At 36.7% G+C, this 14,213-nt stretch overlaps 1 protein-coding gene across 4 annotated transcripts in view; it reads left to right on the top strand.

The window, feature by feature from the left end:
- Positions 1–14,213, top strand: part of Nepro (nucleolus and neural progenitor protein) — a 26,830-nt gene that overhangs the window by 5,575 nt on the left and 7,042 nt on the right. For 3 of the 4 annotated variants that reach the window (XM_004633298.2, XM_023717557.1, XM_023717556.1), the window contains 5 exons: positions 2,837–2,916; positions 3,650–3,781; positions 4,401–4,478; positions 6,310–6,671; positions 6,971–7,032. In XM_004633298.2, the coding sequence (XP_004633355.1) occupies positions 2,837–2,916; positions 3,650–3,781; positions 4,401–4,478; positions 6,310–6,671; positions 6,971–7,032 (714 nt within the window). The remainder of the gene's footprint in view (positions 1–2,836; positions 2,917–3,649; positions 3,782–4,400; positions 4,479–6,309; positions 6,672–6,970; positions 7,033–14,213) is intronic. The other variant, XM_023717555.1, reaches the window with a different exon arrangement.

Below are 14,213 nucleotides of genomic sequence, written 5' to 3'. Positions count from 1 at the left end.
TTTTACCACTTTTTCTGTCTAGGCACTGTGCCTGGTGCTGTGTGAATCTAGGAGTGCAAAGATACACATAGTCACTAACCTTACAGATAAAACTTACAATTTAAGGCAAAAGTATGAAGAGTTCTTCAATGAAGAAAGATCTCGTATTACAGTAAATAGTTGTATTATTTAATGACAATAATGTCTATACAAAGTAAGGGTGCAGTTTTTTTCTTCTCTGGGTAGCTTTTGTCTGAGTCTTCTAATATCTAAAAAATTGGTTAATCCTTAAGCTGAGCATATTTCCCTCTTGCTTCCAGATTCTGAACAATTACCCAGTCTTACAATTCAGTATTTTGTTGTCTTTTTTTTTTTTTTTTTTTTTTTTTTTTTTTTTAATGTAGTTCATTTAGTAAGTCACATTGGTAAGTTGTTGGGCAAGTCAAAACTTTCTGTGCGTCTGGTCTCTTCTCTGCCATTTTTTTGTTTTAGATCTTGTCAACTTGGAGTTGTCTCATTATCCTGATTTATGTTTCTTCCCCTAGTGTTTGCTACATTGTTGCTTATTCTGTACACCAAAGCCAGGTTGATATCTTAAAGCAACTTTAATTTTAATACTTATCCATTATGTCCTGACCAGTTTCCTCATCTTGGCTTATGAGATCTGCTATTGTCTGGTCTCTTCAGCCTTCTTAACTCAGTCTTCACTTTTACCTTGTATTCCAGCCAACTTGAATCTATGCGCTCACCATGTCTGTTTTCTCTTGTGAGTCCTTGCTCTTCTGGCCCCATGTGTTTAGCATGCCCAGCCTCTGCCTGCATGTGGAAAGCTTTCTCATCCTCTAAACTCCATTATAAGCCTTCCTGGTAGTGATATTCTTTCTAACATGTAATATTTCAAGTTACATTTTTCTGATTATTAGTGAAGTTGAATTTACATTTTTTCCTCTACTCGGCTATTGGAACTCTTCTTTGTAGTTCTCTTAGAGCATTTGCCACACTCTGTGCTTTGGTATTGTGAGGATGTATATGTGTTTTGGTTCTCTGGGATCCTGCAGTGTGTCTCATGCTTTTGCTGCTGGCCAGGTATTGTCACTACTCTACTGCTGTATATCTGCTTAGCATTTCACAGTTTACAAAGAACTTTTATATACTTCAGAGCTCGTTTTTTGTTTTTTTTTTTGTTTTTGTCTTCAAAAGCTAGGTACTAGAATTAGCCTCTCTAACCTTCACCGAAGTGAAGCACAGAAAATATTCTTGATTCTTCTTTTGTGTGCCAATTCTTTGGTGTGTAAAAACTGTTGTTATTTTCATCCATGTCTCTTCATCCTTTTTTCTTTTTTTTTTTTTTTTTTTTTTTTTTCTTTTTTTTAAATGTATTTGGTACAGATTCCCACTACGCAGCTAGGACTCTTAGTGATCCTCCTGTTTTCAGCCTCTGCACTGCCGGGATTACAGGCGTGCACCACCATGCTGGGACTCTCTTTTATTTCTTTTGAATCATAGTTCATTTATTATAGTCCACGTACCTTACTGTCTTTGTTTTTGTCAGTGCATTTTTCCAAAGGATGACATCCAGATTTAAAATTTGAGAAAGTTAAGAGTTGAGCCCAGAGTGTTTAAGGATTATCATTGCCATTATCTGGAAAACTATGTTGTTAAGGAAAAATCCATAACTTTGAGTTTTTAATGTGTAGCTCTAGCATGATAGTGTTGTTGCCAGTGTAGTACCTTCTGAGTCTTTATAGCCCTCAGTATAGGGATGGAGTCCCAGGCATTTCTTTTGTGGGATAGTTCCTGACAGCTACAGAATTCTTACAGGATTTTGTATGTGCATGACTTTGTCTTTTTTTCTGTATTTTAGGGAAGGACCTACAGGGTGTTCAGGGTCTCACTACTAGATTGGACTTAGAGTGATTCTCCTGTTTATAGCCTCCCAAGAGCTGGGATTACAGGTGTGCACCACCACACCTTCTCAGGGCACCTGGGGGCGGGACTGGCACAGCAGGCCCGGGGATTGAACCCCTAGTCCCTGCGTCTGTTTACAGACTACCTTTTTTTAAAAGAAAAAATAGGGGCTGGGGAGATGGCTCAGTAGAATAAGCGCTTCCCTGGCAGGCAAGTACAAGGGTCTGAGTTTAATCCCTTGTTCCACCAAAAAAAAAAAAAAAAAAAAAAAAGTTAGCACCTACTCAACACTGTTGTAAGAACTGGGTTGCAGTAATGATCAAAATACATTGTCCATGTGGAGCTTAGAGTATACTTTGGAGAGAAAGAGAGTCAGTCAGGTGGTGGTAACTGCTGTGGAGAAAAACTGACTCTAGAGTATTGTAATCTTAAAGGATTTTTAACATTAAATACTTTACATGTCATCTTATATTTACTACTAAAACTTGAGAAGTATCTCATAAACCACTTTATTTTCCAGTATATCTTGTATGGAGTGGGTGTTCATATATTTGTTCAATGACTGAATCACTTTCCTCATCTCTGAGATAGTACTTATGGACTGCGTAAGTTTAGTTTTTAGTAAATTACTCTAGTTTTCATAATTCACTATTGTAATTAGTGTTGCCTCAGCAAAATTATATTATTGAGAATTACTTTATATGTATTTTTACCCTTGTTATAGATAGCATCAGGCTCATTTTGGTGTGTTGTAATTCTTAATTCCATATTTGTAACCAGAATCAATTATTTGGGCTTTGTATTTCTCTATCCATAAAAAAAATGGATCCTGTGATATTTAGTATGTTTAATACTTTGGAAGTCTGTTTTTTTTTTTGCTTTTCTGGTCCTGTAAGTGATCATGCCTGTGTTATGTACCTATCAATCTGAGGTGCTCTTCCCTTTTCAGGTTGAACAATGTTTAAAACGTTTGAAAAATATGAATTTGAAGAGTTTGATTGAAGACCTACCTGAGTTGTTTTCTTCCAAGTGAGTTCATTACCTGTGATGCGATGGGCTGGGAATTTGATGTCCTGTTGTGGTCACCCTTTGGGCTTTCTCTGCTTGATGTTGGGATCTAACCAATTAGACCTCAGCTGTATAAATTCTGTTTCAATAAGGGGCACTTCATGTTTGTGGTAGTACATCTACCCATTGTTGTGTGTGAGGGACCAGCATGACATTGAAATCTGGGTCACAGTAGGTGTATCAGTTACTTTTCACTTGTTGCTGGGACAAAATATCTGACATCCAAAATTAAGGAAGGAGAGGTTTATTTAACTCACAGTTTGTGGAGGTTTCATTCCGTATTTGGCTGGCTCCAAGGCAGAGTGGCACATGGCAGAGGGCAGCAGTTCATGGTGGCGGAAAACAGCAAAACAGCAAGAGCAAAAAAGGCAGGAGCACAGGCAGTTGCGGTAGCAGCAGCAAACCTCTCCCTCTTCCTTATACTGTATCCAGCTATCTGCCCCGGGCAGGTGTAGCACTTACATTCATGGCCCCAGCAGCATTATCCCAGCATTGGATCATGAATTCATCACAACCTCTAGAAGTCTGCCCTGGTGACTACATGAGGCTTTTGGGGGTACTCCTACGTACAAACCGTAACAGGTTTTATTGAAATGTCAATGAGTTGTTTCCAAGCAGACCTGCCTTTGAAAACTGTTACAGACATACTTTGTGTTTTAAAATGAATGTAATATGTTTTTCTATTTTTGTCAAGTGAAAATCAGAGCATAACTACCAAAGTGTGTATTATCCCCAGCCAGCCAGTGGTGGAGTTGGTGTTGATGAAGGTTTTAGGAGCCTGCAAGCTCTTACTCCGCTTGTTGGATTGCTGCTGCAAGGCATTTCTGTATCCTTGAATGTACTGAAATACCTTCTTGGGAGTGGGAGTTGTTGGGATATATTTGGCAGTATTTCTGTTTGTAAGCTAGAGTCTGTGTTTTGATCTGTGGGAATTCTTAAAATTAATGTTGGTCTCCTTTTCTCAGTAAATACTGAGGTGATCCTTGCCAGAGACTTCTGGTTTGTTTCTAGCATGTATTATGCTAAGAGCATTGACAGATTCTTAATCTTAGAAAGTAAATTTAATAATGGATCCCTACCAGAGTATATGTACTTTTAAGGATATATTTTGCAGTGGATTTTTGTTTTTTTAAAGTATGGGATTGAACCTAGCACCTTTTTACTGAGCTACGTACCTGGCCTTTTTTTTTTTAAGTTTTTTTCCTTTTAAGACAGTTCTTGCTAAGTTCCCCAGGTTGGGTTCTAGCTTAAGATTCTCCTGCCTCAGACTCCCAGAGTGTTGAGAGTCAGGCACTGCTACCATCTAGCTAGTGAAATGTGTTTTTAAGGTCTTAATACCTTCAAGAAGATTCTGTTTACCTACAGTTTATTTCTTCTCTCTTAATTGCAACTTGCAAAACCCAATTACTTTGGTTTTGTTTTCCCACCTTAAATTGATTCTCTAGTTTGACTGTGAAACACCTAGGATTGCAAGAGTTCATTATTTTAAACCTTGTCATGGTTGGACTGGCAAGCAGATTATGGTATGTATATACTTTTGACATCTTTCATTTCTCTACTCATCCTAGTTTTCTTATGAGTATCTCATGTAGTTTCATGTCATATATTGAAGGTGTGGGGAGTTCCTTTTCTTCATTTTAGCAGTTTACTTATAGATTAGGAAGGCAAATGCTGATGGTTATGACAAAGGACTAGGTTTCTTATCTGAAGCCCATGAGATTGGTCTAACACATAATGGTGAAATAAATTAATTCCTAAGATATAGGAACTGGAATAATAAGTTGTTGGCAGTAATTATATTGTAACGGGCCATTTAAAATGATTCTGGTGCTGGGAATAGCTTGATTCTTTGTGCCACTTGGTTTCTGTTTTTTATTTTATTTATTTATTTTGTTTCTGTTTTTTAATGGCAATGAGAAATACAATTTGACCTGTATGCACTCTTGCACCTGAGGTACTGCCATTTTTTTGACATGTACTATCAATATAAAGAGCACTAGTAGCACTTGCCAGCTAAAGGGGCATATTGTTACATTTTCAGTATATATTGTGAAAATGATTTAATGGCTAAATAGATTCAGAATTGAATCATTAGATTTAATTTGAATTAACAAAACTGAAAAAAAATATTTTCTGTCTTCAGTGATGGAAACGTTGGTTTAATGGCTTAATCTGATTATCTTGCATACTTTTTTTTTGTATTTAGGACAAGGTGTACAGGGTGTAGAGGGTGTACAGGGGCTCACTGCATTGATCGGACTTGTAGGGATCCTCCATGTGCCACCACGCCCAGTCTCAGTTGCATCTCAACATGGCCCAGGGGCGGGGCTGCCACAGCGGGCTTGGGGATCAAACTCCTGGCCCCTGCATCTGCCTAAACAGACACTTAATCCACTGAGTATTTCACATACTGGTTTTTTTTTTTTTTTTTTTTAATTTTTATTTATTTATTTATGTATTTTGTGTGTGTGTGGCCAGTTCAGCCCACCAGGGGGCGGGGCTGGCTGGCATGTGGTGCTGGGGATTGAACCGCGGTCCCTGTGCTTTGCTTAGCTTAGTTTGTTCTAAGTAGGTGCTTTAGACCACTGAGCCATCTCACCAGCCCTCACATACTGTTTTTACATCTTGTTTTTTACCCTAGTGCGTCCATTTACTAGAATGCCTTCATGAATATTTTAGGAGTTTCTCTAAACTTTTTAAAGTGACCACAGATTTCATCATAAATATGGATTTTACCCTTTTACCCTGCTTAGTCTAGAAGTAACAACATTTGAATTACCGAACATTTAAAAATATTTAACCTGTTACTCTTTTTTTGTGGTGAAAAGAGATTTAATTTCTGCTGAGTACAGCAGTGATGTATGCTTATCTTAAGGAATTTACAAATAACTAAGTAAACATGAAATTTGCCTGAAATCTCATCATCTAGATCAGCGGTAGCAGCTTGTGGCATGTGTGTTGTTTTCTTAATGTAGGAGTTTTTTTTCTAAACTAAAACCTCAGTATTCAAGTTTAAGTGCAGTGTTAGTATTTTGTAAATAAGTGGGTTTTGGGTTATAGTTTAAGCACCTGTCTCTACAAGGTTTTCCATCACTGATCTAGATAAAACTACCCATAGGATTTTTTTTTTTTTTTTAATTCTTTGACACATCTTCAGCTAGTTGTTTGTGAGTAACATTTTGTACTTTGAATTTTCTGTTTGGGCTGGATTAATCTGATTACAAATGCACAGTATTTTTTTTACCTACAATGAAAGAGCTGATAGCCATACATTTCAGTTTTAAATCTTACAGTTTATTTTGTATTGTACAAATTATTATTACTTCAATTTATGAGCCCCTTTTTTCTTTCTAGGGTTCTCTATAAAGATGTTTTAAGAAGGTTGGTTTCTTTATACGAGCCCTTGTTTGCACTGCTTCAAGAGGTCTCTGGGATTCAACCCATGCCTTACTTCAACGATTTTACCTTTCCTGCTGATATTACTGAATTTCTGGGACAGCCCTACCTGGAAATCTTTAAGAAAAAAAGGCCTACAGCTTTTGCAGCTAAAGGAGTAACTAAGTTGCTAAATAAACTTTTTTTGAAAAAAGAACAAACGCCAGGATCTACTGAAGACACTTTACTTAGAATTTCCCAAAAGGCTAAACAAATGAAGATCAGTGTACAGAATAATGTGGATCTTGGACAGCCAGTAAAAAATAAGAAAGTTCTCAAAGGTAATTTGCCTTGATAGCATACATTCTAATTAAATAAACCACTTGAAAGCATGTATTGTTTAGTAAGAAATTCAATATCTCTTCTAGTTAACCCATACTGATTATCTTTAGTGAGGTATGGTTATCTGTTTTCTGAGCTTAAGCACTTAAAGTTCTTTGTTTCTCTTGTTTTTTCATAGTTTTTGCATGCTTTATCTCTTCCATGGTAACCTAGCAAAACAGGTAACTCATTTAAAAATTTGTTTGTGATTTGAAAATAGTGTGCCTAAAATTTTTGTGTCTGATTTTCCTCCTCGCAGAGAAGTCATCAGGATTTGATGTGAGGGCTTTCTGCAAGCAGCTCAAGCACAAAGCTTTTCAGGTTAGTTTGGCTAAATTTAGTGCAGCCGTGGTTTCTACTAATTCACAGTGGGTGTTACTTAGCAGGAATAAACTAGAATCGTGCTTTTTTAAAAAAATTCTCAGGTAAGCTTGGTGTCATTTTAGTGTATGATTTTTTTCCCCCCTCCCTTCTCCTCTCTGGCCTTCTGCCCCCTCCTCCCCCTACCCTTCCCCCTCCCCCTCTTCCTCTCTCCCCCTCCTTCTCCTTTTTCTTTTTCTTTTGTCTAATATTGGGAATTAAATCCAGGAAGTGCGGGGCTATATCCCCAACCTTATTTTTTAGACAGAGACTTGCTAGGTTGCCCAGGTTGGCTTTGAACTTGTGATCCTCCTGACCCAGCCTCTGGAGCAGCTGAGATACAGGAGTATGTCACCATCCCTAGGTTGATATGTACTTTGGAATGCGTAGAGACAAGGGATATTTTAAGTGTATCTGGTCACTAGAATGCCTTCAGGAATATTTTAGGAGTTTCTCTAAACTTTTAAAATGACCATAAATTCCATCATAAATACGGATTGTATTGTAGTTAAGAGTATAGGATTTGCAGTTAGATTGTTTGCATCTGGCTGACTTACAGAGCTGGGTGACTTATAAGTTCCTTGACATTTATGTCCCTCTATTCTGTAATAATAAAATATACTTTATAGGGTTGGGTTAGGGTTTTTTTTTGTTTGTTTGTTTTTATGTGTTTTGTATAGGGTCTCACTATGAAGCTCGGACTTGGCTCAGTGCACCTGGGGGTGTGGTCAGCATGGCATGTGGTGCTAGGGATTGAACCTGGTCCCTGTGCTTGCCTAGGCAGGCGCTTAGTTCACTGAGCTATCCCGTTGGTCCTGGATTGGGTTAGTTTTAATGCATGTAAAGTGTTCAACTGAGTCTGGAATGTATGCTAAACATTTATTGTGGTTAGATATTATTAGCAACTGTTAGCATTTTTGTTATTATCTTTGGTTGTCTTGAGGCTTTTTTAAAATTGAGGCTTCAGTTTTAACATGAGACTTACTAGTGTCTGTAAATTCTCTTTATTCTGAAAGTAATAGTGGATAAATAAGTCAGTGTCGCTCTTTTATCACTTGGTCATGACTTGACAGTTTGTCTTCACAAAATGTTTGGCTTCCTTTGTAGATTAGTTTTTCCATTGTACTTAAGAACTCTTAATCATTTCTTTTCTTCTTTTTTTAAACATAATAAAAAATAGTGAACAAAAAAAGAAAAAAAAAGATCCAGAGTTTCATTAAACAAAATAGTAAGAATTCACCAATGGTTATTATATTACATAATGTTATCTTCAAATTAGTTTTTAGATTACCAGATACAGGCATGTAAAATTGGTTTTTAAAAAGTTACAAGAAATTAAAATGGAGAAGAAAAAGAAATTAAGCATTAACTGCTTTCACTAGACGTAGAAATGAACAGTACAATTATCCAAGCCATCATGTATATATACATAAATACATCTTTTTCTTCCTCCTTTCTTTTGTCTTTTTCCTCATCCCACTTATTCCTTCCCTTTGACAGATTCTTTCCCTTGCACAGTATCTATCCTACCTGTCAGATTTTATTTACTCTTTCAGACTCTTATTCTAGTGAAACAATATGATATTTGTACATGTGAATCTAATTTATTCACTTATGAATATGGTCTCTAGGTGCATCCATTTATTTATAGAAACCTCAAGTTTATCTTTTTTGTTAATACCTAAGTAATACTCTGTCGTGTAAAATTACATCTTTTTTTATCCATTCCTCAGTTGATGGGCATTTGGGTTGTTTCCAAGATTTGACTATGACAAATTGTGCTGCTATAAACATGGGTATACATATATTGCTGTCGTATGATGCTTTCAATTTTTCTGGAAAAATATCCAGGAGAGGAATAGTGACTTGAATGGAACCTCTAATCCTAGCTTTTTGAGGAGTCTCCATACTGATTTCCATAGTGGTTGTACCAGTGTACACTCCTACCAACAGTGGAGAAGGGTTCCTTTTTTCCCACAGCACCACCATCTGTTATTGGTTGAATTCTTAATGTTAGCCATTCTTTCTGGGGTGAGAGAGAATCTCAGTGTTGTTTTAATTTGTATTTCTTGAATGAGCAATATGCTGAACATTTTTTCATATATTTATTTGCCATTTCTATGTCTTCATCTGAGAAGTATGTATTCATCTCAGATGCCCATTTTTGGATTGAGCCATTGTATTTTGGAGGCCTGATTTTTTTTTTTTTTTTTTTTTTATGTCTTTATATGTTCTAGATAGAAGTCCTTTGACTGAGGGACAGTCAGTTAAAACTTTTTCCCAATTTGTGGGTTTTCTTTTCACTCTGATAGTGATTTCTTTCGTTGGACAGAAAATTTTTAAGATCTAGGCTGGAGAGATAGCTCAGTGGCGTGCATGCCTGCCTGGCAAGCACAACATCCTGACTTCGATTCCTGGTACCAACAAAACAAAACAAAACAAAATTATGAGATTCCCAGTTGTTAATTCTTTTTGATATTTCTCATGCAGTAGTTTTTGTTCATGAAGTCTGTACCTACTCTCTCTTCCAGTAGATTTAGTATTTCTGTTTAAATATTTAAATTTAGTTTAGTGCATGGTGATAGACATGTGTCTAATTTTAGTCATCAGCATATGAAAAGCCAGTTTTCCAGCACTATTTATTAAAGTCTTTCTTTTTTTTTTGGAACCGGAGATTGAACTCAGGCCCTTGCGCTTGCCAGGGAAGCGCTTATTCCACTGAGCCAGCTCCCCAGCCCCAAGAGTCTATCTTTCTTCTGGTGAACATGTTTGACCCCTTTGTCAAAGATAAGGTGGCTAAGTGTGTGTGTAGTTGTGTCTGCATCTTCTTATCTGTTCCATTGATCCCTCAGGGTTTTTTGCCTTTGTTTTTTGTTTTTGTTTTGCCAGAACCAAGCCGATTTTGTCACAGTAGCTTTGCAGTATAATTTCAAGTCAGGGATTATTATTATTCTTGCTTTTTCTTTGTTGTCCAGGATTGCTTTTGCTATTCTAGGTCTCTTTGGGTTCCAGATGAATTTTATTTTATTTTTTTTAATTTTATTTATTTGTGTGTGTGTGTGTGTGTGTGGCCAGCTCAGCCCACCAGGGGGCAGGGCTGGCTGGCATGTGGTACTGGGGGAGAACCGCGGTCCCTGTGCTTTTAGTTTGTTCTAAATAGGTGCTTTAGACCACTGAGCCATCTCACCAGCCCCCCAGATGAATTTTAGAAATGAGTGTTCTCTCTAGATCTGTGAGGGCCAGCTGAATAGCTCAGTGGATTAAAGCACCTGTAAGCAGGCTCAGGAGCTTGGGGTTCCATCCCTGGGCCTGCTATGCTGGCCCTGCCCCTGGGGCACGCTGAAACTGCAATTGAGACTGGGCATGGTGGCACACAACTGTAATCCCAGCTTGTGGGAAACTAAACAGGCAGATCACTGTGAGTCCGATCTAGTAATGAGACCCTGAACACCTTGTAGACCCTTCCCTAAAATACAAAAAATAAAAAATAATAAATAGATCTGTGAGGTATACTCATAGTATTTTAATTGGGATTGAATTGAGTCTGTATAACAATTCAATTCAAATTCAATTTAGGAGTATGACCATTTTCACAATGTTGGTTCTTCCTATCCATGAGCAAGGAATGTCTTTCCATTTGCTAAAATCTTCCTTGATCTCTTTTTTCAGAGAATTATAATTTTTACTGTATAAAGCTTTTACATCCTTTTTTTTTTTTTTAGATTGATTCTAAATATTTCAGTTTTGGATGTTATTGTAAAAGGTGTGGTTTCCATGATTTCTCTCTTAGTGCAGTCATTATGTACAGAAATGCTATTGATTTTTGAGAGGTGACTTTATATCCTGCTACACTGAATTTGTTTATTAAACCTACAAGTTCTTGGTGGAGTTTTTGGGGTCTTCTATGTAGTGTGTCATGTCTTCTGCAAATAATGATAATTTTTCTTCTTCCTTTTCAGTTTTTCTTTTTATTTCTCTCTCCTAATTGCTCTAGCTAATGTTTCCAGAACTTCATTGAGTAGGAGTGGTGACAATGGACATCCTTGACTTGTTCCTGTTTTAAAATGAAAGCTTTCAGTTTTTGTCCATTTAGTATGATATGGCGGTTGGTTTGCCATAGATGACTTTTATCAGGTTGAAGTAAAGTCCATCTATTCTGATTTTCTGAAGGTTTTTTTTTTTTTAATCATGACTGAATGTTGTACTTTGTCAGCTTTTTCTGCATCTATTGATATGATCATGTGATTTTTGTCTTTACATGTGTTGATGTGGCGTATTACATTTATTAATTTGTGTATGTTGAGCCAACCCGCATTCCTTGGATGAACCCCTCTTGGTCATGATGTATAATCTTCTTGATGATTTGCTATATTGTTTACTAGTATTTTATTGAGGGTTTTTTGCATCTATGTCCATTAGGGAGATTGGTCTCCTGTTCTTTTTTTTTTTTGGTTGGGTCTTCTGGTTTTGCTATCAGAATAATACTTGCTTCCAGAAATGAGTTTGGGAGAATTGCTTTCCTTTAAATTTCATTGAAGAGTTTGAGTAGGGTTGGGATTAAATCTTATCTAAATTTCAATGTAGAATTCAGTTGTGAATCCCTCAGGACCTGAGCTTTTTTTGTTGGTTGGCTTTTGCTTACAGTTTTAATTTTATTCACTGATACTGGGTTATTTAGAATTTCTGTATTTTCTTGATTGAGCTTTGGTAATTTATATGTACCTAGGAATCTGTCCATTTCTTCTGTGTTTTCTATTCTGTGAGAGAGTAAAGATTTCAAAGAAGGTATTGATAATCTTCTGAATTCCTGTATGGTCTGTAGTGATTTTTGCCCTTTTCATTCCTCATTGCATGAATTTGTCTTTCCTTTTTTTTGATAAGATTGGCTAGGCATTGTTCAGTTTTATTCTTTAAAAGAGCCAAATCTTTGATTCTTTAATTCTTTGTATTCTTCTCCATTGCATTAATTTCTACTCTGACTTTATAACTTTCTCCCTTGTTTGGGCTTTGGGCTTGACTTGCCCTTCTTTTTTGTAGGAGCTAGAGGTGTTTACTTGAGTTCATTCTGTTTTTCTGATGTGAGAATTTACCACTCTAAATTTCCATCTTAAGACTGCTTTCGGGGCTGGGGAGATAGCTCAGTAGAATAAGTGCTTTCCTGACAAGCACAAAGGCCTGAGTTCAATCCCCGGTTAAAAAAAAAAAAAAAAGACTGCTTTCATGGCATCCCACAGGTTCTGGTAATTTGTATCTGTAATTTTGTTTGATTGTAAATATTGTTTAATTTCTTCTTTAATTTCATCTGTGATCCATTAATTTTTCAGAATGGTGTTATTTAATTTCATGTACTTACGGAGTTTTTCTGATTTCTTTTGTTAGTAATTTCTAGTTTCATTGCACTATGAAGTAACATATGTGGGATAATTTCAGTTCCTTTGCTTTTATTTAAATGGTCTATGTACTAGTATATGGTCTATTTTGGAGCACATCCCATGTGCAGCTGAAAAGAATGTGTATTCTGATGTTGGGTAGAACACTATAAAGTTCTACCAAGTCAATTTCTTCACAAGTTTGGTTTAATTCTGTTATTTCTTTGCTAATTTTTTTTTTTTTTTTTTTTTTTTTTTTTGTGGAACCGGGGATTGAACTCAGACCCTTGTGCTTGCCAGGGAAGCACTTATTCCTCTGAGCCATCTCCCCGGCTTCTCTTTGCTAAATTTTTATGTAATTGATCTATCACTTTGTGACAGTGGGATGTTGAAGTCCCCTGTTAAAGCTGTGTCATTGCTAATTTTTTTTTAATGTATTTGGTACAGGGTCTCACTGTGCAGCTCAGACTCATAGTGATCCTCCTGTTTTCAGCCTCCCTCGTGCTGGATTTGCAGGCATGTGCCGCCATGTCCAGCCTCGGTTGCTGGCTCAGTGTGCCCAGGTGTGGGGCTGGTGCTGCATATGGTACCAGGGACTGAACCCTGGACCCTGTGCTTGGCTAAGCAGGTGCTTTGTACACTGAGCTATCTCATTGGCCCTTTTTTAAAGTTGATTTTTCATTTCTGTTGAAATTTGACTTATATAGTTGAGTGGTCTTACATCGATGCATATAAATTTATGATTATTATCTCTGACAGTTTTCCTCTAATAAGTATGTAGTGACCTTTATGTCTTTTAATCATGCTTGTTTTGAAGTTGATATTATCAGCAATGAGAATAGTGACCCCTGCTTTTTTCTTGGTTCCTGCTGCATAGAGTATTGTTTTCCATCCTTTAACTTTCAGTCTATGTATTTAGAGTTAAATGTGTTTCTTGTCTACAGCATATTATTGGATTTTGTTTGTTGATCCACTGTGCCAGTCTGCTTCTATTGATTGGTGAATTAAGGCCATTTACATAGATGATTATAATTGATATGTACTGGCTTATGTTTGTCATGTTACTTTCCTGCTGTAGGTTCCCCACTTTTCCAATTTGTTTGCTCTGCTCATTGGTTCTTTTCTGTTACTGTTCTTGAAGTTGTGGTTGTTTTTGTCTCTTTCTAGAATATCTGTAAGTACTCTTTGTAGGGTTGGTTTGGTGGTCACAAATTTCTTCAGTTCTTTGTCATGGAAGGATCTTATCTCTCTTAAATTTGATAGTTTTTCCAGATACATCAACATGAGTTGGAAGTTGTTTTCTTTCAAGACCTGAAATACTTCATTCCAGGCTCTTCTTGACTTGATGGTTTTGTTGAAAATTCTGTGATGATTCTAATGGGCTTTCCATTATACGTGATCTGTTTCTTTTCTCTACCAGCTTTCAAAATATGTAAGTTAGGGGCCAGGGAGTTAGCTCAGTAGAATAAGTGCTTGCCAGGCCAAGCTCAGGGTCCTGAGTTCAATCCCCAGTACCACAAAAAAAAAAAAAATTAATTTTTTAAAAATTTCTCTACTGGCTTCCAATATTCTGTTCTTTTCCTAAATTTCTTTCTTTCTTCTTCTTCTTCTTCTTCTTCTTCTTCTTCTTCTTCTTCTTCTTCTTCTTCTTCTTCTTCTTCTTCTTCCTTCTTCCTTCTTCCTTCTTCCTTCTTCTTTCTTCCTTCCAATATTCTGTTCTTTTCCTAAATTTCTTTCTTCTTCTTCTTCTTCTTCTTCTTCTTCTTCTTCTTC

The sequence above is a fragment of the Octodon degus genome, unplaced genomic scaffold (genome assembly GCF_000260255.1).
Source record: "Octodon degus isolate 3935 unplaced genomic scaffold, OctDeg1.0 scaffold00053, whole genome shotgun sequence".
Taxonomy (NCBI): Eukaryota; Metazoa; Chordata; class Mammalia; order Rodentia; family Octodontidae; genus Octodon; species Octodon degus.
The sequence above is the reverse complement of the archived record's forward strand: the minus strand, read 5'-3'. Positions and strand labels throughout refer to the sequence as shown.